Consider the following 26,900-nt stretch of genomic DNA (forward strand, 5'->3'; position numbering starts at 1 on the left):
ACCTTCTCAGAGCACGTGTCCCAGATGAGGCCCAAGAATGTCAGAGTCTGCGTGGTCTGCAGTTGCGACTTCTTGAGATTGAGCGCGAAGCCCAGATCATGCAGTCTGTTCATAAGGGCATGGGAAGAGTGGTGAACCGCTTCTGGAGATGTAGCCCTGACGAGCCAGTCGTCAAGGTATGGGTAGATGTGGAGGCCCTGCGCTCTCAGGAGGGCAGCCACCAAATTCCTTAGCCTGGTAAAGACCCTGGTGGCCGAGTTGAGGCCAAAAGGAAGGACCTTATATTGAAAAGTGTAGCCCATGATCCTGAACTGTAGGAAAGAACAATGGGGCTGCCAAATCGGGATGTGTAGGTACACGTCCTTCAAATCCAGGGAGCACATCCAGTCTACCTTGCACAATGTCTCTGCTATAAAAGCTGGCGTAACCATCTTGAATTTTTGTAGGGGTAAGGAGAGGTTGAGGGTAGAAAGGTCCAGCACAACTCTCAGGCCCGCCTGGTTCTTCTTCTGAATGGCAAAAATTCTGGAGTAAAAGCCCAAGCCTCAATGGGAGGCTGGGACTTCCTCCACTGCGTGGCTCTCTGCCAGAATAGTTGCTGTCCCAACCTGAGGGAGTGGAGGGGAGGAGGGAGGAGAGGCTGGGATGGGTAGGCGGTACCCCGTGAATACTACGGAGAGGATCCAGGGGTCTGCGAAATTGTGATGCCAGAAACGTGGACCCTAAGGGGCGTGTCATGCCTTCTTTCCCCCGGAGGCTGTCGCAGAGGAGGGGGACTGGAAAAAGCTCTTACCCCCACCCCCACTTTTTGTTGCTTGCGCCAATTCTGAGACGGCGAGCAGTACGGCTGCCTGGATCAGCGTTCCTGGAAGCTGTGGAACCCTCCATATGTACGCCCCCGGAAGGAGCGCTGCCGCGACTGTGTGAACGACTTGGGAGTGGTCTTTGTCAAGATGGATAAAGACTTGGCCGTTTGTGAGCTGTTTTTCTTCTTGTCCAGCTCTTCGTCCGTGGCTGAGTGGAAGAGACCCTCCACCCCCTCGAAAGGTAGTTCTAATATGCGTTCCTGGACATCTGGGTTGAATTTCGTAGCCCAGAGCCAGGCTGTCCCTCTCATGTCCGTGGCGATACAGATGGCACGGCCAGAGGTGTCAATATGGGCCACAGTGGATTCTATGAGGTCCTACGCCACCAGCTTGGCCTCAGCAAGCCCCGCCTTAAAACGTTATTGGCTCTGCGTAGGGAGTTCCGGGAGGAAGTCCACCATTTCCTGCCATAACCTTTGGTTAGCGGCCGCCAGCATGGCATCAGCGTTGGCCTGCCGAATATGCAAGGATGCGTTGGAATAGAGCTTCTTCCTGTACGCCTCCAGGATCTTCTCCTCCTTGCCTAGCAGCGCAGCAGAGGAGGAGGCTGAGGACGACTGAGGCTTGGAGTATAGTGATGCCGCAGCGATCACCGAGGAGTGTGGCTGAGGATGGGCCGAGAGCAAGAGTGTATCCCCCTCCATCTGCCTGTACTTGGCATCCAGGTGTCGATTGACCAGCTGGACAGAGTGGGGCTTGAGCCAACTCTTCTTGGTCAGGGAGACTACTTTGGTTTGCAGTGGAATCCCCGTTTTTGGCAAAGGGGGGTTGCATGCGGACTTCAGCAAGAACCACCTCTGCCGACTGCTCAACTTTGGGTTAGTGTAGGCCCAGGTAATCCGCCAGCCCTGCAAGACGTTCGTGGAAGGCCCTGGCTGAGGATGGCATGTCTGGATCCTTCTCATCCGTATCCTGCGGACCAGGAGGATCCTGCAGAGTTGTAGGAGTAGCTGGAGCCGGAGGCTGAGGTACAGGGACCGCAGCCAGAGGCTGAGGAGGCGGCTGGTATAGAACCACCTGAGGAATTGGCTGGGGTGCCAGAGGCAGCGGCTGCGCCGGAAACCCGGGTGCCGTCAAAGGCACTTGTGGTGCCGCTAGTATCGTAGGGAGGACTTCCCTAATGGCGTTCTTGAGGATAATCCCCATCCAGGTGACTTAATGAGCCTGAGGAACCTCTCGAAGAACCCCACTTCACTGGTCGGAGAGGTGGTAGGGGGTACTGACGGGATAGCCGGGAGTTGCTGCATACCCTGCCTGTATGGATGCAGTGGGAAGCTGCCCTGCGCATAGGAAGGATAGGATGTAGTCCACATACTTGGTTGAGGCCAGTCCCAGCTTGACTCTCTTTGCCGAACTCCTGGGATGGCGTCGGACGGGTGCCTCTGTCTGGCGCTGCGCCCATCTTGTCGAGCCATCTTGTCGGGCTGCCTGCCACGTGATCTTGCATGTAGATCACAAGGCCTACCCTCCTCCTCGGGCCTAAGCCCGGTAGGTGTGACACCCTCGACCCGGGGGTCGGTAGAGCTGCGTTTAGGCACCCTCTCTGATGTATTGCTGGTACTAGGGCATAACCCCTCGGCCATATTGCCAGGACAAGGGCGGAACCCCTAGGATGATAATCCGGTACAAGAGCCTTCCGGTCCCTCAACACTGCCACAGGAGGATCCAAGGATCCCTCGGCCGGTAGCTGTAGCAGCCTCAGTGCACGTGCTGGTACAAGGACCTGAACGGTCCCTCCCGCATGGGAGGGTCCTTGGGAAGGAGTCTCCTTTGCAGGGTGAAATGGAAAATAGCGGCCCTACCTTGGGCCCGGTTCGTTGTTTCACAAAGTTCTTGAGGTCCTCTGGTGGCGACTTCTGGAAGAGCTCCCTCCACCTGGCTAGTATGTTCTTCAGCGATTTCAATGACAGCGAGCCACACGCTGTACAAGCTTGCCAACCATGGTCTGGGCCAAGGCAACGTAGGCAGAGGGCGTGGGGGTCTGAAGTTGGGAAGAGCCCGTTGCAGGATGGAAACCTGCTGAACCCTGTGGAAGTGGACATGCGCCGGGGAGGAGCGTGGCGCCTGAGGACCGAGTACCTGAAAGATTAAAAGACAAAAAAAGAAAAAGAGAAGAAGTATCCGCACGTGGAATTACATGGCCAAACCCAAACTCAGGAGCGCTGGTGAATTCGGCCTGTTCCCGTCAACGCGGAAAAGGGGACCGAGGTGTGGCACCAGAGGGCGGAGTCAGGGCAGTGCATGCTCCCTGGGCCGCACCCCCACGCGCCTCTAAATTTAAAGGGGAAGAAGGTTTTTTTCTGGTGAAAAAGGTTCCGTATCAGGTCCCTTGAAAGGGACGCCCCATGCAGTATGGAGGAAAGGGGACGGGACATAAGAGTAAGTTTGTCATTGGTGTGTATTTGTGCGTGTGTGACATGCATGCATGTGCACAGGCATTTATATTCACCAATGAGCCATGTGATGCCATGCCTCTTGTTAGGCAGAATCCTGTGCAGTTCCCTTGGGGAACACTGTAAAAAGATTAAGACTACAGGAGTAAGCAGTAAACCCAATTGGTAGCAGTCTGTACCACCCAGATTTACCTGGTAGCTGTGGCTGAGCAGTCAGACTTCCCTCAAGAAGAGTTAGGCAGTACAGAGGATACACAATAGAGCTAAGAACACAGCAGAACAAGCAAACACTGACCAGAGCTTTGTATCAAAAGTATATAAATATTTATTTAACACACACTTTAGAAAATACACTAGCACTATAAATCAAAAGCAAGTTACAACACAATCAGAAAAGTATTTACACCTCCCTTAGCAATTACTAGACAAGTCTAAGTCAAAACACCACTTTTTGTCAAAACAGAGGTGAGTGCGTAACTTAGATGGCACTCCAATAATTAGGTTAAAGGGAGAGAAAAAGGCAGGTCATAAAAATAAAACAGGTCCCAACACTTTTAAGAGACAAAATCAAGTTACTGAAGGCAGGGTATACTGTAGAGCCAAAGTTCATAGGCCAGGCCCACTTTTAATGGAGCAAGGCGAAATGTGCCCAAGATCACACGGTCTAGCAATGCATTCGAATCTTTGTAGAAATGTTAAAAAAAGAGGTTGGGGTGGTTCAAAAGACAAAGTTAGAAGGTCTGGGGGCCAACCCAGTTGTAAAGCCAAGGATTTAAAGGTCACCTTTAGCAATCCGAAAAAAGGGAGGCCAGGCAGAACACAGTACCTTAAAGAGTGAGGAAGCTCCAGCGGTGGCAATTGTTCCCGTCAGCGTGTGCAGTTCGTGGTTTCGACCAGGGGAAGAGAGGATCTCGTCGAGGAGGAAACTTGGAGTCGTTGCACTGCCCAGGGAAGAAACCAGCCGCGGAGTTCGTCGGTTAAAAGGTGCGTTCCTGGTATTCGCGGTCACAGTGGTGAGACTTGGCTATCCAGCCGCCCGGGTGCTTGGCACGGGCGATTTGACCAAGAGACGTCCTGGAATGGGAAATGGCGAACTGGTTGATCCCACCAGCTCAGAGGGAGAAGACTCTTCCAGCAGAAGATCTCCTCTTGTCGTCGGGAAAGTGGTGAGGTTGTTGCAGCAGGGCTCCACCGGTGGTGTCGTCGTTGCAGATGGCTCAGCTTCTTCCCTCTTCGGATTTCTTAGGTCCTGTGGCGACTTCTGAAGTTCCAGTCCCAAAAGCCCTGCTTTTATGCAGAAAAACCCCCATTCAACAGCCTAGCTGTCACTCAAACATGCTAAGTGGTGAGCCAGGCGGCTCACCACTGGCCCAATCAGAACAGAGTGCGACTTGAGTTGCTAAGGCAACGCAGTCCAGGGTGCCAATTCCCCCACCCACACATCCTGTGGAACCCAGACAGAGTGGCACCAGTTGGAGGGCTTCTGTGGAGAAGCCCACCAAAAAGTGGAACAAAGGGCCCGACCTTGGTTGGAGTTACAGAGACGGACACGAACATCATTTTAGAAAAGAGTTCTGGCAAAAAGACCCAACCGGTGATTTAATATTAAATAAATAAACCGGCGGTATCTTTAACATTGCACCAAAAAGTGGTGCGTTTAAAATCAATGGGAAAATCCCATAGGAAATATTCCGGTGGAATATTTTGCGTGGTAACCAATGCCACCAGCCAGAAACTCGACAAGGGGGAACTGGACAGTACCCCCTTGGAAACAGACCCAAGGGCAATCGAATTAACCCCTTCCAGTACTTCCACAATATGATGGTTTGTACTGGTTCTGTTCACAATTTTGGACTAGTAAAGTCAATGGTGACTTTACATGCCCTGGGAGACAGTAGTCAGTCCCAGGGTATGAAGTCTATGTTTGGGGGTTACTATGACACCCCTGTGGTTACTGCACTGAGGGTGCTGTGAAACACATACACAAAAACAGATGATACCCTATGGACTAAAAAACCCCATAGCCCATAAGCACACAAAAAAATCAAAGACATACCTCAAATCATGCCTAAGAGTGGGAGGAAAAGAGTCTCACTCTTAGCAGGAGAAAAAAACAAACCCCAAAAATTCAGCAAAGCTGCCGGGGGACTCACTAGATTTGGGAAATTAGCCTTATGAGAGAATTCTCCCTAACACCTCTCAGCTTTCAGGTCTCGGTGTAGGGGTGACATTCAGAATATTAAACTATCATGGGTGGACCCTGGATAGTTTGCATATACAAATGTAATGATAACCTTGGCATTACATACAACCTACACGGTGATGGAATGCCAGTGCTTGCAATTGCGATATATGTGCTCTGTCGCCCTAGGTGGACGCAGAGCCAAATGGGTGCAATCGATGGCACCAAGCACTCTAGGGAAGTGTGGCACCCCATAAAACTCCTGGACCACAGCCTGCCTTTCTGCAGGTGTTCTGGGCATGTAGATGTGCCCGTGGACTGAGGGGCGTGAAGTCATTATTGCCAACACCTGATGTAGGCAGCATGGCTGCGTGGGCTGTGAAATGCCCCCAACTCTGGCAGTTGTCTGCTGAAATGACCCAGTGGCCACAGAATGCAGTACTTTGAGCAGCTTTTCCAAGGTGCTCAGTGCTTGGGAGCACAGGGTGGGTGATGCAAGGTCATCGTCCCACTCCGTGACAAGGTCTAATATGATATGAGGTGGAAACTTATACCTGCCATAGACCTGGTCATCAGGCATCCCAAAAACACTGGTCCTAGGTAGAAAAATCCGGGCCCTGGCCATCCTCCTCCTCCTGCGGTGTCCCACGATCACTGCTGGGGCAAATGGTACTTTCATCGTAGCTGTATATGCCCTTTTGTTGATTGCGCTGGCTTTGTATGCATTTGTTTTTGTGCACGTTGACGTATCCGCCAGCTATAGCGTGGCGTACGTGTTTGAGGATTTGCACAGATTTTACTGCGCACCGGCGAGCCCAGTTCAATTCCATGAACACAGGTTTTTATCGCACGTATGGGCGTTGCGAGGATTTTACTTTGGTACAGCCGTCGTTACACCCATATTTTCGCTTGTTGTTCCCCATTCCACGTGTTCCGCCCTCTTTTTAGGTTACTGCACAGGACCCCAAAGCCCCTTCGCTTGGAGTCTCGCGCAAGACGTTCATGGTGTCACAGTGACGTGTTGAACAGGCGCAGATTCCTCGCAAGTCCCTGGTAAGCCCTGCGCATTGTGTTCCATGAATACAAAAACTGGTGATTTCGTGCACAAGCCCCCTATTTTCCACGCAATTCACACACACAAAATTGTCCTTTGTTACTTCATTTCGTCTAGAAAACACAAGCATGAAAAAAGCTGTAACAGAAAAAACATCGAGGAAAAACACCACAAATATTCCTCCAAAAACAAAATCAAACACATCATTAGTGAGCAGCAAGATCAAAAAATAATCTTCGGAATACACATATTACTGCAACTGTACCAACCATTAGTAATATTACCAGAGAACCGGTAGAATATATATTTCAAGAACTTCACTAGGGAAACAACACAGTGCATCCCATCAATTCAACTTACCAAAGACACTAAGAGTCTAACTTGATCACAGCCAGTTTCATCTTAAAAAAGAACTTCAGCATGGTAAGTGTATTTTAACATATTACAATAAGGACTACTGAAAAGTGTGCCAACGGAAGCGATCAGCTCTGAGCTAGGGTTTACCTCTTTAATGACCCGATGGAGAGTATTTTGCGAAGCTCAATATATTTGAAAATGTATGATCAAAATAATGCACATTCTTCACTTGGATGCTTTTCCGATCACAGATGTTGATGGGTGCTATAAAAACTCCTGGGGCAATCTTGAATTTTATTGAGGAAGTACATACATTTTTTGATTGGATTAATTTTATAGTGGAATTGCCTTTTAATTTGGGGGTTAGTGTTAGACAATTGAAAATGAAAGCCATTTGTTGGGATAGAGGGATGCTGTTGCAGAAATTAACATCCAAGTGGAAGTACCAAATACATTGTAGGCAACGGTTCTCTTTTCTATGCCCATCTCTGTATATTGTAAAAACGCAATGTGTCCCTTTAAGGAGGTACATTCATTAGGAGACTGAGTTTTAACTTACTAGAAACCCAAGAAAATACTGGCGAATGGAAAAAAGAAACACATACAAGAACCGCTTTAGAAACCGCAAGACACCATATTGACGGGCTGTACTCAGCTTTATGAAAGGTATCTTAAAGGATATCAAACGTTTGTTAGTGACTATAGATCAATTAATTCTGACCAATTTCGGAGCAGCATTAATTCATCAGGAGACCCCCAATTATGATAGCTGCAGCATACTTCATATGGAAAGAATTAGAAAAATTACTATGAGGGTAGTTTTAAGGTTATTATGGATTTAAAATGATTTTTAAGAATGGTTGTAACAATGGTTTATTGATTTTCGATCATGTAGACTAGTGTTAATTTTTATATTATTAATTGGCAATGTATTGTCAACATGAAATTTGAAATGTATCTTATGTGTACATTTTTGGTAAATCCTTTTTGATGAATGAAGTTTCTTTTTATGTGTATATGGTTTGAAAAATAACCAAATTGCACAATAATAAAAAATAAAGGTAAAATGGGCTAGTACTGAACATTTGAAACCTGTTAGTTGAGAACAATAAAAGCAAATATTAAAAGCATGCAAAGTGTGAGTTAACTATTCAAACTTTAATATTGGGTTAGGAAATAACAAAAACTAGTTAGACATTTGTTAATATAACAAACAACTATGTATACATTGTTTCTATGTTTTTCTTTTTTTAAACAAGGTCTTCCCTTCAGTCTGCACAAGTCCTTTAAAAGATTTAAAACAAACAAATAAAAATACTAATATTCTTCTTAAGATTAAAATGTACACAAATCAGTCAGTCAAAATTACACTTTTTTAAAACAGTACACATTTCTCCTACTGAAAGCAAAAAAACAACCTGTTCTGCCTATTACCAGTTTAAGCACTCTTTTAATAATCAAAATTACTGTTATAAAAGACAATGAAAATGATAAATCATGTAATACTAAAGCTAGTACTATTCCAATAGTCCAAAGTCCAGAAATTCCAGAAAATGATATGAATACATTCCCTAGTAACATTAATAGTATGATTTCAAAAGTGCAAACTTCTATTATGCAGGTGCCAAAAAAGGATATCTTACCTACTACAATTTCAACAGTGCAAAGTACTTTTATTCGGCGAAGAAAAAACATCCTAGCATTTCTACTACTATTTCAAATGTTAAAACATCTGTTATACATGAAAATAAAACAAGTAATTTGCCTATTAAACCTAGTTGTATGGCAACAGTGCCACCTCCTGTAACATTAACATAAAAACAACTTAAATCGCCTAATATTTCAAGTAGCTGTATTTTGAGGAATAAAAGATCTGTTGTCCACAAAAGCAAAGAATATAATATACACCTTTTACTGGCACTTATTCAATTTAGGCAGAGAGTTCACCTACAGAAGAAAGAAAAAAATGGTCTCTACTACTGACAGTAATGCAAGCATTTTAGGTGGTATTGTTAGCAAAACCAAATAACATTAAAAAAATTTAACTACCTCTGTAACAATTACATTTGGCAACTTAAAATCTTGTGTTTGGGACTACTTTGAAACCCCTCAGCCAGATGACGTGCGAAACGTTATACAAGTAATCTCCACCAACTGTAAAACAAATGTAATTTTTTTTATCGAAATAAAACAAACAAATAGTCTGACACCTTACATCAGCGCATGATGATCAGAGACCTTGTCCTACGCTGTTCAAGTATTGCCTCGTCAACTGCCAGCAGTTTGTTCAGATGGACTCCTCTCGATCGCCAATGCTGCCCATCACCTGTGGATTCCTGCAGGGTTCCATCCTCTCCCCAGTGATTTTCAATCTATACATGGAGCTGCTGGGCAGAAACGCCAGGTTTAGGCTCATCCAGAAGAATGTTCTTTACAGAACCTGCATGACCCCACAAAGGGTAGCCAGATTCAACAAACAGACCCAGCCACAATGCCCATGGTGCTGTAGCGAACACGCCGACATGCTCCATATGTTCTGGACCTGCTTGAAAACATCAAAATTCTGGGACAAAGTTGAACAAACCTGCAGAAAAGCGGGAGTGAACAGATACAAATGGACCCCAAAAGAATGCCCACTAGGCATACACCCCAGACTGAGCAAGATCAAACATATTGTACGGCTAATGGACATGAGGTGCATCCTCGCGAAGAGAGCGATCGCAATGGTGTGGAAATCACCCAGAGGTCCAATGTATGAATTCTGGATCAAAGAGATGGAGAGATGCTCAGCAGCAGAAACCAGAGCCTGGGAAGCTGGGAACATGCAAGGAGGGGGCGACACAAGCGCAGCACTAGAATCCTGGAAAGCCCTAATGAGACATATGATCTTCTCGACAAAGTTTCAGCCCCCCTGAGCCAGAAGACAGCCATTCACTGCACACCAGGAACATTGACACCCAGACAATGAACATACCCCCCCAACAGGAATTCCCCCAAGACATTGAACCCACATCTCACTATGTACCACTGTGTAAAAGGCGTGAGAGAAGCAACAATAATAAGGCTAAAGGACAGTTAAAGTTAATTGTTGTTTAATGTTTAAAGTTCTAATAACAAGGCAGAAATAAGACACCACCAGATGTTATGAAAGTAATAACCCGTGTTTAAATGCTCTATGTTTAACTATAAATGCCAATAAAAATATATTTTTTTTAAATGGAGCCGCTGGGAGCCCTCCTAGCCATACACACCATCCACATCCAATACGCTGATGACACACAGCTATACTATGAGTTAACTAACGTAAGAAACCTAAGTGAATTGATCTCTGCTACTAGTAAACCTAAATCTCAAGTGATTTTGGTTGGAGATTTCAACTTAGGTTTTCACGATCCAACAGACTCCTTGGTGAAAGCAACAATGAGTGCATTGGAAAATCTGGATTTCACGCACTTTATTGTGCAACCAACCCACTCTGGTGGCAGAATTCAATACTGGGTAGTAGCGCAGGGAATTGGACTTGATACGATAGAAGCTAAACCCTGCCCCTGGTTAGATCATGACTTCATAAAATTTGTTACACCCTAATAACTACTGCCAGAAACAAAGTTAAACATTTACGGGGGAAAGTCTTCTTTCGTAACCAATGTAAACACACCCCAGATACGTTAGACCCTTGTTTGCACGCTATCTTAACAACCTTGCTCATTATAAATTGGCAGCGACCTGTCAGCAGCACATAATAAGATGACTGAAGCTGTAGAGATCCTAGCTCCTTTGAAGTTAAGAATGGAAAAAGCTATTCCATCCAAAAGCTGGTACTCAAAGATACAAAATTTGAAACTTAAGAAAAGTAAGACCTTGCAGAAATGGCAAAAATCATTCTCTGCCGATGACAAGTCTAACTATAGCCATGCAGCTAAAGAGCACAAAGAGGCTATATGCGTTGCAAAAAAGTACTTCTATGAACAGAGGATTATGGAGGCCGCTTCAAACACAAAGGAGCTGTTCAAGATCCTTAAAGAAGTTGAAGACCCCTGTCCCAGTAATGTCACAGTCGTGAAAGATTCAGACTGGTGCGCTCAAATCGAAAAGGTCATGTCCAATAAGATCTCCGTAATCAAAGGGGATATTAAACCTAGGCTTACCCATTTGAATCATTCACCTCTTCTTGTGGGTGTTTGACTCTTGCCAGCCCCGCCAACTCTGTTTACCTTGGCAGAGGTAGCAGAAGAGGAGGTTTTGGACTTATTAATCAGGTTAAAACCTACAAGCTGTCGGGGTGATATTTGTCCTGTCAAAACAGTCAAGGTCCGTGTCCAGATGCTTGCCCCGCTGATTATGAAATGTGTAAATACATAATTTAGTGACAGGTCTGTACCTGTTGTTGTCAAGCAAGATTGAATCGCCCCACTTTTGAAGAAGCCTTCATTGGATCCATGTTTGGCGGGCAGTTACCACCTGATTACTAATCCTCCCTTCCTTCTGAAGGTGTCAGACAAAATAGCACACAAACAGATTCCGGCATTTCTGAGTGCTCATAGCATACTAGGCCACAAACAATCATGATTTCAGAGTGCGTATAGCACAGTGTCCACCCTGTTGAACCTTAAGAATAACATCTTACAATCTATGGATAAGGGTAACACATAATTGTTGATGCTCTTAGACCTGACAGCCGCGTTTGACTTGTTAGATCATTCCATCTTAGCCAGCAGACCGCTAGAGAGGGCTTCCTTTTGTAAGGAAGCTGTCAGCTGGGTGCTCTTGTTTTTATCAGATGAGACGGGGCCAAGGTCTTTCAGGGGGATGCTATGTCAGAGGGTCTTACTCTACAGTGTGGAGTTCCACAGGGCTTGTGTCTGTATCCTACTCTTTTCAATTTGTTCATGCTCACACTGTTAGATCAACTTGATGCTGATGGCACCTGCTATGCCAATTATGCTGATGATACCCAGAGTCTTTTTCCACTCTAAGGTAACTACATTAAAGACACTTAAGTTATCAATGCCACATAAAACCAAATCCATCTCTGGATGCTGTATAACGGCCTAGCCCTGAACAACTCTAAAACCAAAATAATAATCTTGAGTACTGGCCCCAAGCTACACCATCTAGATATGGCCTACTAATCCTTCCAGATTGCGGCCTGTCTTCTTGCCAACCTCAAAAAATAAAGACTTTGGGAGTCACCATTGATCAAGAGCTCTGAATGAGGTCCCATGTCAGTTGTCTAGTGTCACACTCAACTTATTACATCAAGCCTCTGGCACAAATCATATGTTTCCAGCTGTGCCACTTTGGCCAGGGCTATCACTGGGTGTAACGCTCACCTGGTATCCACGGGGACGTCACTCAGCCTGTTCTGACCTCTTACGACCTCAAACCCTTCCCTGGAGGCTGTTCGACTGGAGACTGGGCCTGAAACACAGGATTGGTAGAGTTTAACTCCCTATTGTCTCTGTGTGCTTGAACCCCTTCTTCCCTGGGGTCCAACCCTTCCCTTTGATCCACAGCTCACCTTGTTTTCTTGGATAGTGTGCTCTCCGTCCTGCTTTCAGCGCAGGGGCGCGTTGATTGATGGGGGCTTGTTGCTGCCTAGTTACTTCACTGACAAGAGTCCGACAGGCAAGTATATTGAGTCTTTTGAACAGTTCTCTAACTTCGTTCCTTTCCTTCCTTAGATGATGGCCGGCGTCCGGGGATGGCGGAGTGCTGCTGAGATGAGTAGCGCTGAAGGTGAGTGAGAGCGCGATGCGCGAAGCACCCCTTTCGTATTTGCATTGAACCGAGTTCTTTCTCTGTGTCTTTTAGGTGCTGCGACATTTTCAGCGTGGATGCCGGTTGTGAAGAACAAATGCAGTGGGTAAGCGTGGTATGCAGCGCTTCTAGATGTTTCCACGCTAACCTGGAGTGTCTTTTCCCAATTGCAGATGGATGAGAAGTTCCAGAGACTTAGTTCCCCCAGAGCGTCTGGGATTCGGGTAAGCATTTGAAGCTCTTACAGTATTTAAAAATAACCGAAGATTTGCAGAATGCTTACTAATGCCTTTTTTCTGTTCTTTTCCCTTTTCATTAAGAAGCGGCGTGCCGGGATGGGAATGACACCGCCGCAGATGCCCGCAGAACAGAAGAAGCGATGAATGATGGGCAGAAGCGCCGCAAGGTAAGGCTGTTCCTAACGGTGTTCTTGTTCTTGCGGGAGCTGAGCGCAGAAGAAAGATGCAGGCCTACTGGAGACCGATCCGAACAAGGTGAGTGTCAGGCTGCAGGTGCAGAAAACGCAAAGCATGTTTCTCAGCCTGGGTGTGGCTTAAATAGTCTCTGGGTATCCCAGGTGTCTCTGGGCTGAAACACACCCAAAAGACTAGACCGCACATGCAGTTCTGGGAACCGAAATATGGGGGCATCCATCTTGTCCCCATCAATGCACTACAAGTCCAATCCCCAATGTTATCCTAAGGTAGTGAGTGAGTCTGGTGCCACAAGCGCCAAGTCTGACTCCAAGTGGGTCTTTGGAGGGATGGAGAGGCCCTTGAGGGCCATGTAGGTGATCGTGGTCTGGCTCCAGCCTGACATCTTGGAGGGCTGGGGACATGAGGGGCAGGAATCATGACAGCGGAAGCCGTTTAGACTATTGTGCCAGTAGTTTACTAGGAGTGGGAAAAAGGAGAACTAAATTGTCTGCAAGTGGTTCAGAACAAGCATTGAGGGTCGTAGTAGGTATGCGTAAAACAGATCATGTCTTAACAGCTCAGAGAGCGTTACATGAGCTCCTTATAGCAAAGAGAGTCTTGTTTTGTACTCTCTGCATTGCTCACTCTTGCTTGTATGACAAGAGTCTGTCCTGCCTGGCAGAACGGCTGAAATGGCTCCCAGACATAGGCAGCCTGAGATCCAACAACTCTGGTCTACTTTTTACACCTAATGCCAAATTGGTGCAGGTACAAAATGGATGTGTTCCAGTCTTGCCCGCTCATCTATGTAATACGCTTCTACTTGATCGGAGGTTGTGCTCCAATCTTCCTAGTTTCAAACATAACCTGAAATCATTTATTTTCGAATAAAAATTCTCCCGGCCTTGTTCTGATCAGTTTCCTATTGTGTGATATGTACTTTGCAGTGTATCTCTGAGGCCATTTGGAGGCTATGTTGAAGTTTGTCTCCTATTGAATAGGACGGTCAAATTATTTCTTCACTACATGGGTATTACCGTGCATAAGGAGCAGGTACCCTTTCATGTTATGTTTGTGGTTTTCACAAACCCACACCAGATGAAACACTTGTGGTTTGATTGCTGGTTTTTATAGATGAATTATCTTTAATGAATTTGATGATGACTTTTGTTTTCTCGCTCCCTTCCTTTTATATTCCCTTGATTGTTTGTATGTGGGGGAAATGGCAATTTCAGAGAGTATTCTTAATGTAAATAACAACACCTAAGATACAATAATCAGAAACTCAATTAAAGATTTACAGAGGACAGCACCTAATGAATGTCTGACCTATTTGGTGTTAGGCACAGAAACATGTCAGGTTTAGGAGTGCGAATACAAAAATTGGATCAATGTGCGATTATTTGTTTGTCCTATTGTGTCTTTGTATGATAGTTTTTCAGGAGTTTATTGTGAGTAATGCGTAGATATATTTTATGTGCTGATTTTTGTAAACAAGCCTGTGGGTGTTTTTAAATCAATGTTTTTAATAGAAATGTTTTAGATTTGTACTATGGTAAATTGTGATATGAATATGCAATATAATTGAATACAAGATTTTAGTTTTTGACTACTAGGTCAATTTTTGTCAGGACTGAGCAGCAGGAAGGAATACAAGATAGTCACTGTAATTGCTTCATATGCTATCCCTTCTTTTTGTGAACATATATTCTGTCGACCCCAGACAATAGTGATAGGTATACCCCAGAGGGGTGCACTCTTGGGGTTCTCTTAACCTGTATTACATTGGTAGACAATAAACATAGCATACAGTACATAAAAAATATCGTGAACACTATTTATTAACATTTATTTCAACAAATATCATGTACACATTGAATTTACAAGACATACACATTTTAATTACAAGTCATAGTTTACATAAACAAAAACAACTTGTTTCAACTAAAAATATGTACTAAATAAAAAATGTATTAACAGTATTAAAAGCACTCCAAACGTAATACACATTAAAAAATACATCAATAAAAACATTTTTAGCAAACAAAAACTAATATTCATGAAAACAAATTACATCACCTTCACTGTAAAACATGTTTACAACACAAGCTAAATGTTACAAAACAAAAAAGGAGGCGTTAAGGTTACTATATTTGATTTGAATATAATATTTTTTATAAATCTATTGATATTTTTCATCTGGTTACCTTAACGTTATTATTACTTATGTTTGTACAGTATGTTTTTGTTGTTTTAACCTCAACTGTTTTGTAAAAACAGGTTTTCAAATATATAAACACATTACTGCATGTTTGTACTTGCTTTGTTGGCAACCCTGGTAGAATAGGCCATGTTAACAAGTGAAATTTTAGGGGGAGCATATGTGGATAATGCTCCTTTACCTTTGCTGACTTGGCAGGTCTGAATCAAAGTCAATTATATCAAAGTAACCAAATACAACTATCCACTTCTGCAGGCTGCGTATCTATTGCATAGGACAGAACACAATACAATGTATTAACTATATACTTTTACTCTCTGATGTCTCACTGATGTCATAGAATGTTCATTAGTCCCACCATTGGACCATAAAAATATATTTAGCCATCATCGCAAAGAAAACGGCGCTCGGCAGACACTTACATTTCTTGACGGAACACTGTCAATTTTTTGATCCGTCTCCGTAAGCGCTGAATTTGGTTGAATAAAGGATTTCTAACATGACCTAATCCAAATTCAAAAAAGTTTACATGACACTGTAGCAAGGAGAATTTGCTCTCAGTGCTTTCGCTTTCCCTTTCAAGGAGTGTTTGAGCCCAGGAGAGTAATTTGCACTGCAACCTTATCTGAATTTAGCAGCGTGGTGATGGTGTATTGGAAGAGAATACTTGATTTAGAGTGTTTGCTCCACGTAGATGACGCTATCTTGTGAGCGGAATAAACTATTAACAGATCAGACCAGATCTGGCCTGAAGTTGCTGTCAGAATTCAGAGGAAAGATGGTGGCAGTGCAAACCATAGCATCTTGTACAGACCACAACTCCAGAAGTATGGAGCGCTGGGCATTGCCTCTTACTCATCTTCAGGGCTGCAAGTGCTGCACCCTCCATATGACATCCACTGCTTAACTTTTGGCTTTACTGCATCACAATGAAGTTGAGAACTGTCTGTGGAGTAGGAACGCCTAGAGAACTAATAAGCAAGAAACTGTTCTTCAGAGACCAGGATATGATAGTTGTACAAATAGCAAAAGCATACACTGGGTTACTATTCCCCAGACGGGTACTGCAGTAACTACAGAGGTCAGCTTCTACAAACCTTTGGTTGTAAACATCACATAGCTTGAACCCGAAGCATTGTACCATGCACTGTTAGTGTAGAAGAATGAACAAAGGATGGTCGGGCCGACCATGTGCTCTTGAAAAGCCATAATGCAAGTAAGGGAGTTTTTGATATGGTGGAAAATGCTTGGGAAAGAGGCTTCGACCTGCACCTGCTTACATGCATACTAATAGACTGTGCAATGCTTTGGTTATATAGTTGGAGAAGCTGATTCCAGTCAGGCCACTAGATGGAAAGACTCCTGCATGTTGGGAGGAGGAAGAAGACTGGGCTGGGAAGCATGAACATTGATGTTGCATCACTGTTGGATTTCCATTATGAGGTTTGCAAAATGCTATTGCTCGATCTGATGGAATCATTTGCAGACTCTTGATAAAACAATGTTTCATGAATAGCATTACTATGGTGAACATTCCTTGAAAAATATCCCACACATAGTAAACCTTCGAAGGGTTTGTCCAAGAAGTTAACATATCAATGCTATATGATCTGCAATGGAAAACTCAGCCAGCATATCAAAAGTTTGAATAAAACAGGCTAAATGGTGGAGGGTAACAGGAAAACATGTGGGTTAAGCACAATAGTTTGTCAGAGATGTTATGCAACAAAAACAGATGTCCAATTTTCCTGCTTCAACTGGCACTAAAGAATTTCAAGATATTTTTAATATTCATTTCAGTACTTTTCTGAATTTATTTATATATTTTTCAACACTTACTGCAAAATACATGTTGGCACACGATTTAGATTGAACACTCACTGCTATGTTTTTAATTAACCTATGATGCAAGCAGCCCTTGTATTACAATGTTATCTGTATAACAATACATTAGAAAAAGGTTACATACTTACCTCTTCGATTGAAGAACTCCCGTGAATATTTTCCAGACAGAGCAAATTGCCTTGGGATATTGCCTAGCAGTTCTATGATGTGTGCTATGTGATCTATAATGAAGATCAAAGTGATACAGAAATAGGGGGTATGGTATAGATGGGACAAAGAAAGGAGGAAAGACACCAGATTTAGTTAAAATTGCAATCCGAAAGTCATTCAAATCAACAATGGTGCAACAAGCCTAGGCAAAATTGACTAGGATTAGCAGAACATTGGCATTATTTAACCAACTAAAGCACTATTGCAAATTAGGATTTTACAACATCTGCAGAGTAATACAAGCAAAATGAGCATGTGAAAGAAAGATCAACAGTTAAAAACATGAATTTATTTTTATTAGAACCCCCTGTTAAGTTAAAAAGATAGCAATAATGTATCTTGCATTAAAGGAAAAGGTTGCAAAAAAAATAATCCAGCAGTGAAGGAAACAGAAAACCAAAATTCGAATGTGTCTTTACGTTATTGTTGGCTTTAAACATATGCAGTTGTTAAGAGGCCTCCTCCTTCCCTCCTTGTGTGAATAAATATACACTTGTGAAAATAATAGCCTCAAAGCACCTCCTTGCAGGAGGGAACAGAAAATATATTTGAGCTTTTTACCAGTCTAAATGACTAGCGTTTTTTGTAGATGGTCATGGGTTCAGATTTTATAGCAAAGTCACCTGACTACAAAGCATCTGCCTACTTTCAAGCGTCAGCTTGAGCATACTGACAAGCAGGGACACAGACATTTGGTGTGTATGTACTTATAAGCTTTTCATATTAGGTATTTGTGGATGAGGCAAAGAGCCTTCCAGGTAACAGGTGCACTGACAAGAGGCCAGTGTAGTAACATCCATGGTTTTGGGAAGGATGAGGACAAGTCAAGACTAGGCAAATTAGTGGAGGAAAACAAGGACCATGGAAAAGGAAATAAAGCATCTGGAGCTGTTCGTGGCATTTGTGAGTTTGGAGACATACAAAAAACTGCTTGCCTGCACATGAGCTTTACAGATTACAGTTTAAACTAACAAAATATGTGCATTTTTGAAATCTAAAAAAAAGTTAATTGATGATTGTTTACATGAACAAAAAACTATTATGTCAGGACACTCACCCTCATCTCTGGAATAGTCTTCACCAGAATGTGGCTCAAATAAATAATCACCCGTTGCAAGTTCGAAGGCCTAGGATTCAAAATGAATGCATTTGTGAAGAAACTTTAAATCAAAGACCTCACTCTCAATTGTTTTTTTAATCAAAGCTTGTATTCACAAAATGCCCCACTATTTACGTTTCTTTAGTTCAGATATGTTATTTAAAAAAAAAATAATAGTGCTTTAATTTCATTAGTACATAATCAACTCATTAAGATCAGTGTATTAAAGATTACAATAATCAGCTTCCAATAACTGAGCAAATATGGGAGTCAGGAGAGGACCAAATAAATAGAAGAAGGCAATGGGAGGCCAAAAAGGAGGGAAGTGCGAGGGGTCAGAAATGTGAGACGGACACAAAGGTATAGTTTTCTCAAAGTTTGCAAATTTATTAATATGAAAAGGAATCAGATGAATGCCTATCTTTCCGTATCAATTCAATACAACAATGTAAAGGTTCAAACGTATACGTTTTCAGAGAATACGCCTTGTGACCAGGGTTGGGTTCCCTTCTCCTGGATTAATGCAGGAACACCCTTAGAAAAGTTCTGATTCAACAAAGTTCTGTTCAGTTAAACACAAAAGATCTTTTCATTCCAATCTGACCTTCTCCCGTATAAACTAAATGTTTCTATCATGAAACACAAGTTCATAAACCAAAGCAATTGTTTTCCTTTGGATGCAAAGCAATTATCAGTACATCACACTTGTTCTTCAAATAGAATACTTTTGTCAGGATAGCACAACAACTAGTTCTGGTGATGCAACAGTTTGTCAAAGTGATAATGGAGGTAACAAGTTATTTTCACCACAACCTTTTTCCACAAACACATTGCTTCAAAACAACTTCTTTCCTGGTCCACTCGCCTGCCAGGACTAACTACAATTGATCTCTTTCCTGGTTTACTCGCCTGCCAGGATAAAATCCCTACCATTACAATCAATCGTAGCCGCAATATCTGTTCACAGATTCTCCACACCAGTATCCTAGATAAGGAGGGCTGAACAATGGCTGCCTCTCTTTATAGTCTCTTGACTCTTGGAAATGTGGCTCACCCCAATTGATGTCCCCTAAAGGAGGAACTGCACCTTTGTTGCCTTTGTATTACTTCTTTACAGCCCCCTGGCTGTTGGCAATGCAGGTTATAGGTTTCCCCCAGCTGGTGTCGCAGAAAAGAGGAATTACGCCTTTGTCACCTCTGTTCCATTTCTTTACAGCCTCTTGGCAATGCGAGTTACAGGTTTCCCCCAGTTGGTGTCCTATAAAAAAGAAATTGCGCCCTTCTCGCCACTGTACTTGTTGTTTGGTATTCAAAATTCGAATTTACAGTAAAGTGTCCTGCTTGTAGTGCACCAGGGTCACCTTTCACTTCAGGCCAACTCACCGGTATTCTGTGGCATCGCCGCTTTACTTTCTGCTGTTGCCGCGGACTTCCGGTGTCCTGCCTGGAGCTCTTCCAGCTATCTTGCTCCTCCCCGTCCTCTGGCACACAGAAGCGCCACACGCCGACCTCGGAGCACTTCTCTTCGGTTGTGCTTCTCTTTCCGATGCCATTTCCTGCTGCGCGCACTCTGCAATGTTGAACGTCTTACATTCTGGTGTTGGCATCAGCTGGTGCTCTTCTTTCTGTGGCAATCCCTGCACTCCGGACTGCCTCTGCCTCAGCTACTCCTTCAGCGTCTCCTTTAAGCTACAATTAATTTCTGAGTTTTAATGTCCCACTCAGGTGTTTTGCTCTACAACAACTAGACAGCATATTCTGGTCAACAGCACTTTTGATCCTTACTAACTCTGGGCCTCTCTACCTCGTCCCAGTACCACAGGAATTATGGATCTTGAAGCCCATAGTGGTTTTAGTCCTTTGATATGTAATTAGTTTGGATTGCATTGTGAACTGAGAATTGTCAGAGTTAGGGAATGTTGTGTAAAAGGTTTGTGTTTTAACATTGGGTTTAAGACCTCTACTTAAAACAGAATCATGACAATTAGAGGATGTTCTACTTAATTCTTGGCCCCCTATGTACACACCTTATTCTGGTTAGATGATTTTTCATAGCATGTTCTTTGGGTATTTTCATGGGAGGGACGTTTGCGATGACAGCCTGCCATTAGGTATTTGGGAATTATAGGAATCTCATCCTCAGGAGAGGATGAATACTGCATCCCTCCCAAAGGAGTCACCACTTCCCCCTGACAGTCATCAACTCCCATGTGATCCTCCCTCATCATACCACCCCCAGGGTTAAGATAGGTAGCAGTTGCCTTCCCTTGGCCACATGGGAGGAGATCTTAGGCTGGGGTTCAGTGATGACTCCGCAGGAGTGATCCCAGAAGGCAAGACGGAATTCAAATCTTATAGACAACCAAGCAGTCTACTAATAGAACAAGCTTGTGCTTCAAAGTACAATGATGCAGGAACTTCAGACGGCCATGTAGGCATCAGTACCATCTAATATACTATCTTTCCACATTTCACAGCAAATTTAAAAACTGTAGACAAAGGACATAAAAGAAGGAAAACCTCAGATATACAGTACAAATAAAATCACCAGAAAGCAATATCTCCATATATTGCAATAAGCAAATATAGCATTCTGTAATAACACTAACATGCAGCGACACTCTGAACCTTTCCTCCCAAGAATACCGTATGGCCCTCTTCTTGGGCTACTTTCTCACCATCTGTTCCATGTCACGAAAATGATTTGTGCCTTGCTTGGAAATGTGCGCTTGCTGCTGAAACATAGATTTGATATGTTTTATCTGTTGTCTTCACATCAGCCAGACTTTCTGTGTATCGGAAACAGTTCACTGATCATTGTATTCCGGATGCTATTCAAGCACTACCCGTGGATTATTCCATTTTACACGCAGACTGTGGTGCTCCCCATCCTGTTGGTGGGTTGACTTTTATATACAGAAACGGTCTCCGGTATTCCTCTTCTATTGTAGTATCCCACTGCCTTAAAATAGAACTTCTGCTGGTTCGCATGTCAGTCTCTCCTTCCAGCACCTGCCATCTCGTCATTGTCTATCGCCCTCCTGGTTCCAACTCGTCTTTTCTTCAAGGATTTGCCGATCTTGTTGTTGATTTACAGTTGAAGCATGCGTCGCTTTGTATCCTTGGAGACTTTAATGTTTGTGCTGACATCGCCTCGGACACCTCAGCAGTCAATCTATCTCTGCTGTTGGGTGACCTCTCCCTTAACTCAGCACGTCCATGGTCTCTCACATTCTCTGGGCAATACCCTTGATCTTATCTTTGCGCTGGGTGGCCTGATTGAAGCGCACGCTCCTTTTCTCTGGGTATGGTCAGACCACTTTCTGGTTCCTTTTACCCTTTTCTGCATCCCTCTTCTTAGTGATCTCCCTTCTACAGTGCATGCGTATCGCAAATTGAAACAGGTAGACCTTCCAAGACTACCTTCTCAGATTCTTGATAACTTAACTGAGCTGTCGTCCAGGGACGGCACTATCGATTCCCTAACAGCTCTTCAGGCTGCTTTTGATATTGTAGCCAACGAGGTTGCACCTCTTGGGAAACAGGCTAAACCCTTTAGATGCTCCACTTCGTGGTAGAGCTCTGACCTTGAGGCATCTAAACTTGCATATAAGCAGAAGGAACATGCGTGGCGATCGGGATATTTGCCGGCTGACAGACACTTGCATAAAACAGCTTGCCTGGACTCCACCGGGCCCTTCAGATGGCCAAAAAGGATTATTGGACTAAGTGCATCTCTATGGCAGCCAACAAATCTAAAGTGATTCTATGTCACACTATTTCTTCCAGAAAATCTCTTTTATTAAAGCGATCATCTCGACCTCTGCTGTTGAGCAGCAGTCTAGCCCTCCCTTTGTGTCCCCTCCTCAGTCGGTCCCTTTTTCTTTCTTTGAGGAGACCTACAGCAGCGTGTCTTGGAAGTCATTTCTGGCCTCAGATCCTGCTCCCCGCTTGACCCCCATCCCGCTTCATGTGTTGAAGGAGATTAAGACAGAGCTCACCTTCTATTACTTCAGCAGTCAATTATTCCTTTCAAGGTGGGGATGTTCCCACAGCTTTTAAATTGGCTTTGGTTTCTCCTCTTTTAAAGAAGCCTAGCTTGGACCCTTCTGCTTAAGCCAATTTTTGTCCGATTCCCTCCTCAGGTTTCTCATGAAGGTCCTTGAGGCCATTGTTACTCTACAATTGAGATACTTTTTGGAAGAAAACTCAATTCTTGATAACCATCAATCAGGGTTTCACACTTTGATGGGGACCGAATTAGCACTGGTTTCAGTGCTCGACGATATCACATTGACCAGGGACCAGGGAGGAAGGGCTCTCCTGATTATGCTGGACCTATCGGCAGCGTTTGACGCGATGGACCATTTTATCCTGTGTCAATGCTTCCAAGATGTCGGCTTCAGCCGAACTGTCCTCCAGAGGTTTACTTCTTTTCTTTCCCAGCGTTCACAGGCCCTCTTGCTTCCTCCCTACAAGTCCAAAACAACTACTGTGGCTTGCAGTCTCTCTCAAGGCTCTGCAGTCTCACCTCTTTTGTTCAATATTTACATAAGGCCCCCGACTGATCCACTTTCATAGGTGCTGTTTCTATTCTTATGCGGACGACATCCTTCTGTTTCTGCCAGGTGTCTATTGGTAATTTGATGAGCGCAAACTGGCTCAAGCTCAATCCAAGGTCATAACCATGGGCCCTCTGGCTCAGAGTCAGGCGTGCACATTGGATTTCTGGCCCCGAAGCATAAGGAAGATGGCAGTGCCTGTAGACTCTGAAAAATATTGGCGTGAACATTTCTTGCACCTTGTCGCCTGAGCTACAGATTAACACCATCTGTAAACCTGGCTTTTTCAAGCTCAAAACGCTCAGAAAGGTGGCTCCTTTTTTACCTGTGTCCTTGCAGTCTTGTGATTGCTTTGACAATCTCAAGTGTTCTTGATTGCTGCAACGCCATTTTCCTCGGCCAGCCCAAATATCCCATTTGTAGACTCCAGATCTTGCAGAACTCAGCTGCTCATCTGGTTTTGGGTCCGTCTAAGTTTTCCCGTAACTTGCTCATCTTGGCTCAGCTCCACTGGTTGCCTGTTGACTGAGAATCAAGTTCAAGTCTCTTTGCCTGAGCCATCGTGCGCTCTACAGGAAAGGTGCATTTTTTCTCCAGGAGAAGATCTCTGCTTACACTCCAGCCAGGGCTCTTCGTTCTGCAAAGGTTGGTCTTGTGGTGGTTCCCACATTAAGAAAGGCCACCGTTGGTGGGCGGGCTTTTTCTGTGGCTCCCCCTGTCTGTGGAATTCTCTTTCCTTCTTTCTCAGGTCAACCGAGGGTTTTTCTCAGTTTAGGAAATTGCTTCAAACCTTCTTATTCCCTGAATGACTTGTTTCAGGCACCCGGTCCATAAATTGAAGGACTTCTCTGTTAAGCGCCAGGATATCCATGGGTGGTAGCACGCTATAGAAATGCCTTAACGTAACATAACACAGAAACGTACTGAAAAGGCTAATTCGTGCTGCTGCAATGTAATCATCAAGAGGGGCTCAGACGCTCACCACAGGCTATTGCTAAAGACCACAATGTCCGTTCCTTCCTAATCAATGTTATCCAGGCCTACCATGTATGCAGATACCAAATTTGCAGACTTTCAATTAGATGTAATGGATTTGAAGGCAGTTGACAAGAGTAGATCCAAAGTAGAGCACTTTCCTTACATAACTATTTGTAGAGGAATCACAGCATGAAGAGGGGGGCTATTTTTAACAACAGTCCAGACATTCCACCAGTAGTTTCTAAGTACCCACCAGGAAAAACACATGTCCTAGTGAGCCCTCCAGGACGTTAAAATGACAGCATAAGGAGTTCTACCACATTTTGCATTTCAGCAGAGTAGCTGGAGTCCATAGAATCCTATGTATAAAAATATAATGCACTTGTGAAAGAGCAAATGGACCCATTGGTACATACCTACACATGCCCATATTCTGTCCTAAACCCCTCATAAAGGTTGGGAAGAGCTTCCCACTTATCCTGCAGACTTCCAGTTGCACAAAAGGGTTGGTCATCCAGCAGATGATAGACTTTGCCCGCCAAATGATAACCAGCACTCTGTGTTCTCAACTGAGTTGTTTAGCGATTTTATATGCAACCATACTGCAACACATGAAGAGTTCCCAATCGTGAAAACATTCCCAATTGCCAAGGCTGAACTTGGTAACCAGTCTCTGAAAGTGTAACAGTTGACATACACATTCTGGGAGGGTGGCCTACGACCAATGAAAAGATCCTGGTTGCCCCAAAGGCAGGTGTCCAGTGATACTCACATGCTATTCTGATGACAGTTGCCAGAACAAGCAAAGCCAGTATAGTTGCTTGAAGCACCGCATTGCAAGCTTTTAGTTGGAAGACCGAGTCCATCAGTTGCATTTATCTGGCGAAAGACTGCCTTTGAAAATAACAAGTTCAACATTTAGGAGGTTCAACAAGACTGCTGAGAGTCTGTTAGCCAGTCTCCTTACAAATATGCTGTAGTGCAGGCTAATAAGGCATAGGCAGGTGGGCCTGTGATTCGCAAACCTGATAGCAACATTAGCGGTTTTGGGATAACAATGATTAGAACATCCTTTAAGCACCAGACACTGGCTTAAGTGATCTAAAAACTGAAACAGGGCATTCAAATGTAGAGTCAAAATATCTTCAAAAGTCTTCTACAATGAAGATGGCAACCCAAATGGTTGGGTGGCTTTGTTTCACTTCTTGTTTGATTTAAAAAAAAAAAAAAAAAAAAGATATTTGTAATATTTTTAATGCATAAACATCTAGTAGCAACTCCTGTAATGTTAGTTAATTCTGCAACATCTTAACGTTTTTCACTGTAGTGACTAGAGTACTTGTGGTACTTGGTTCCCTTTCCTCCTTGCTGGTAGGTGTCTCCCAACATGGGGACAGTACCAGAACCTTTGGCAGCGAAAAATTGAGCTTCCCCTTTAAATTTAGCACAGTGCACAGGGGTGCAACCCTGTCGTGGGAACATCCCCCGAGGCCTTGCCCTCCAGCACCTCACCTCAGTCACCTTTTCAACATATCGGACGCTTAGATACCTGGCTACACTTAATACTTTAGCCCCTGGCATACTAGCGGGGGGAGGTGGATAGGACGAATGGAGGTAAGGGGACTATAGTAAGTAACTTTAATTACTCATATGTCCTGTGACCTTTCCTTCATCCTTGTGGGTGATTCCACCCAACAAGACCATAGGGTGGAGCTGTGACACCCTGCCTCATATCAAGGACGAAGCAAAAAATGTTCTTCAGAACCGCCTGACCGAACTCTGCATCTCGCCTGGAGATGGTATCCAGGGAAGAGTGTTTACAGAAAGCCGATGGAGTGGCCCAAGTAGCCATCCTGCGGATGACATCCCAAGAAGCAAGTCTGTGAAACACACCGGCCCTGGCCGATGCTCTGACTGCATGGGCATGAATTCCCGCAGGTACCGGTTTGCCCATGGCTGTATACGCCTCCAAAATGTCCTGGACCCTCCAACAGGCTATAGAACCATGCCCTCGATGGCCAGTGTGGGGCGATCAGGATGAGACAGAAGCCCAGAAATTGTGGAGGGTTTGCTGGACCAATGGTGGAGGAGGAACTGCATAGCACCTGCGGCAGTGCCGGGTGAGCTGGAACGTGTCCCCCAGACACCCCTGACCCGGGCCTGCCCAAGACGCAAAAGTGGGCACATGGAATTCAGGAGACACAAACAAGTCCAGATCGGGAAGCCCCCATTCCTGGAACAAGGGAAACAAGGAGTTCATGTGTAAATCCCACTCATAGGTATTGAACCCCAAGCGGCTGAGCTGGTCCGCTTCTGCATTGCTGTCCCGCGGGAGAAGGACCGAGGAAGTCCAGATCCCTTCTGTGAGAGCCCATTTCCAGATTGCCACCACCTCCATACACAAAAGGGAGGAACGGGTGCAATCCTGCTTTTACAGGTAAAACATTGCTGCAGAGTTATTGGTCCTGACCAGAACCGCTGTGTCCCTGATGAGAGGTAGGAAATCCTTGAGTAGCAGGCCCACCATCCGAGTTCGAGCAGTTGATATGCAGGAGGGCTTCTGCCCTGGACCATGCTCCATGAATGGAATAGCTCTCCAGAGTAGTTGCCCAACCGGAAAGCGAGGAATCAGTCGTCGCCACCACAAAAGCGGCCCCAGCTAGGTAAAAAGGGCTCCCACAGTACTTTGCAATCCATCAGTCACCAGCGAAGGTCTGGGAGGAGGAGCAGGGGGATTGGGATCCTGTCCGACTGTGACCTCGTTTCCTGGTCCCAATTGACCGCCAGGTGGAGCTGGTGGTGCCTCATCTTGAAGCAGGCATGTTGGACGTGAATACGCAAGATGTTATCAGCCCCAGAAGATGCTTGAACCACCATGCCGAGGTGCACGAGCTGGCCAGAAAGTGCTCCATCACTTTGCAGAGGGAGATGAACACCCAATGCACTGCCATGTCCCA

At 44.4% G+C, this 26,900-nt stretch overlaps 1 protein-coding gene across 3 annotated transcripts in view; it reads right to left on the reverse strand.

Moving 5' to 3' along the window:
* Positions 1-26,900, reverse strand: part of SRPK2 (SRSF protein kinase 2) — a 1,693,306-nt gene that overhangs the window by 64,995 nt on the left and 1,601,411 nt on the right. For all 3 annotated transcript variants that reach the window (XM_069629122.1, XM_069629123.1, XM_069629124.1), the window contains 2 exons: positions 18,362-18,431; positions 17,223-17,315 (listed from right to left, as the gene is read on the reverse strand). In XM_069629122.1, the coding sequence (XP_069485223.1) occupies positions 17,223-17,315; positions 18,362-18,431 (163 nt within the window). The remainder of the gene's footprint in view (positions 1-17,222; positions 17,316-18,361; positions 18,432-26,900) is intronic.

Source organism: Ambystoma mexicanum, chromosome 12, assembly GCF_040938575.1.
Source record: "Ambystoma mexicanum isolate Mex_15411 chromosome 12, UKY_AmexF1_1, whole genome shotgun sequence".
In the NCBI taxonomy this organism is placed as follows: Eukaryota; Metazoa; Chordata; class Amphibia; order Caudata; family Ambystomatidae; genus Ambystoma; species Ambystoma mexicanum.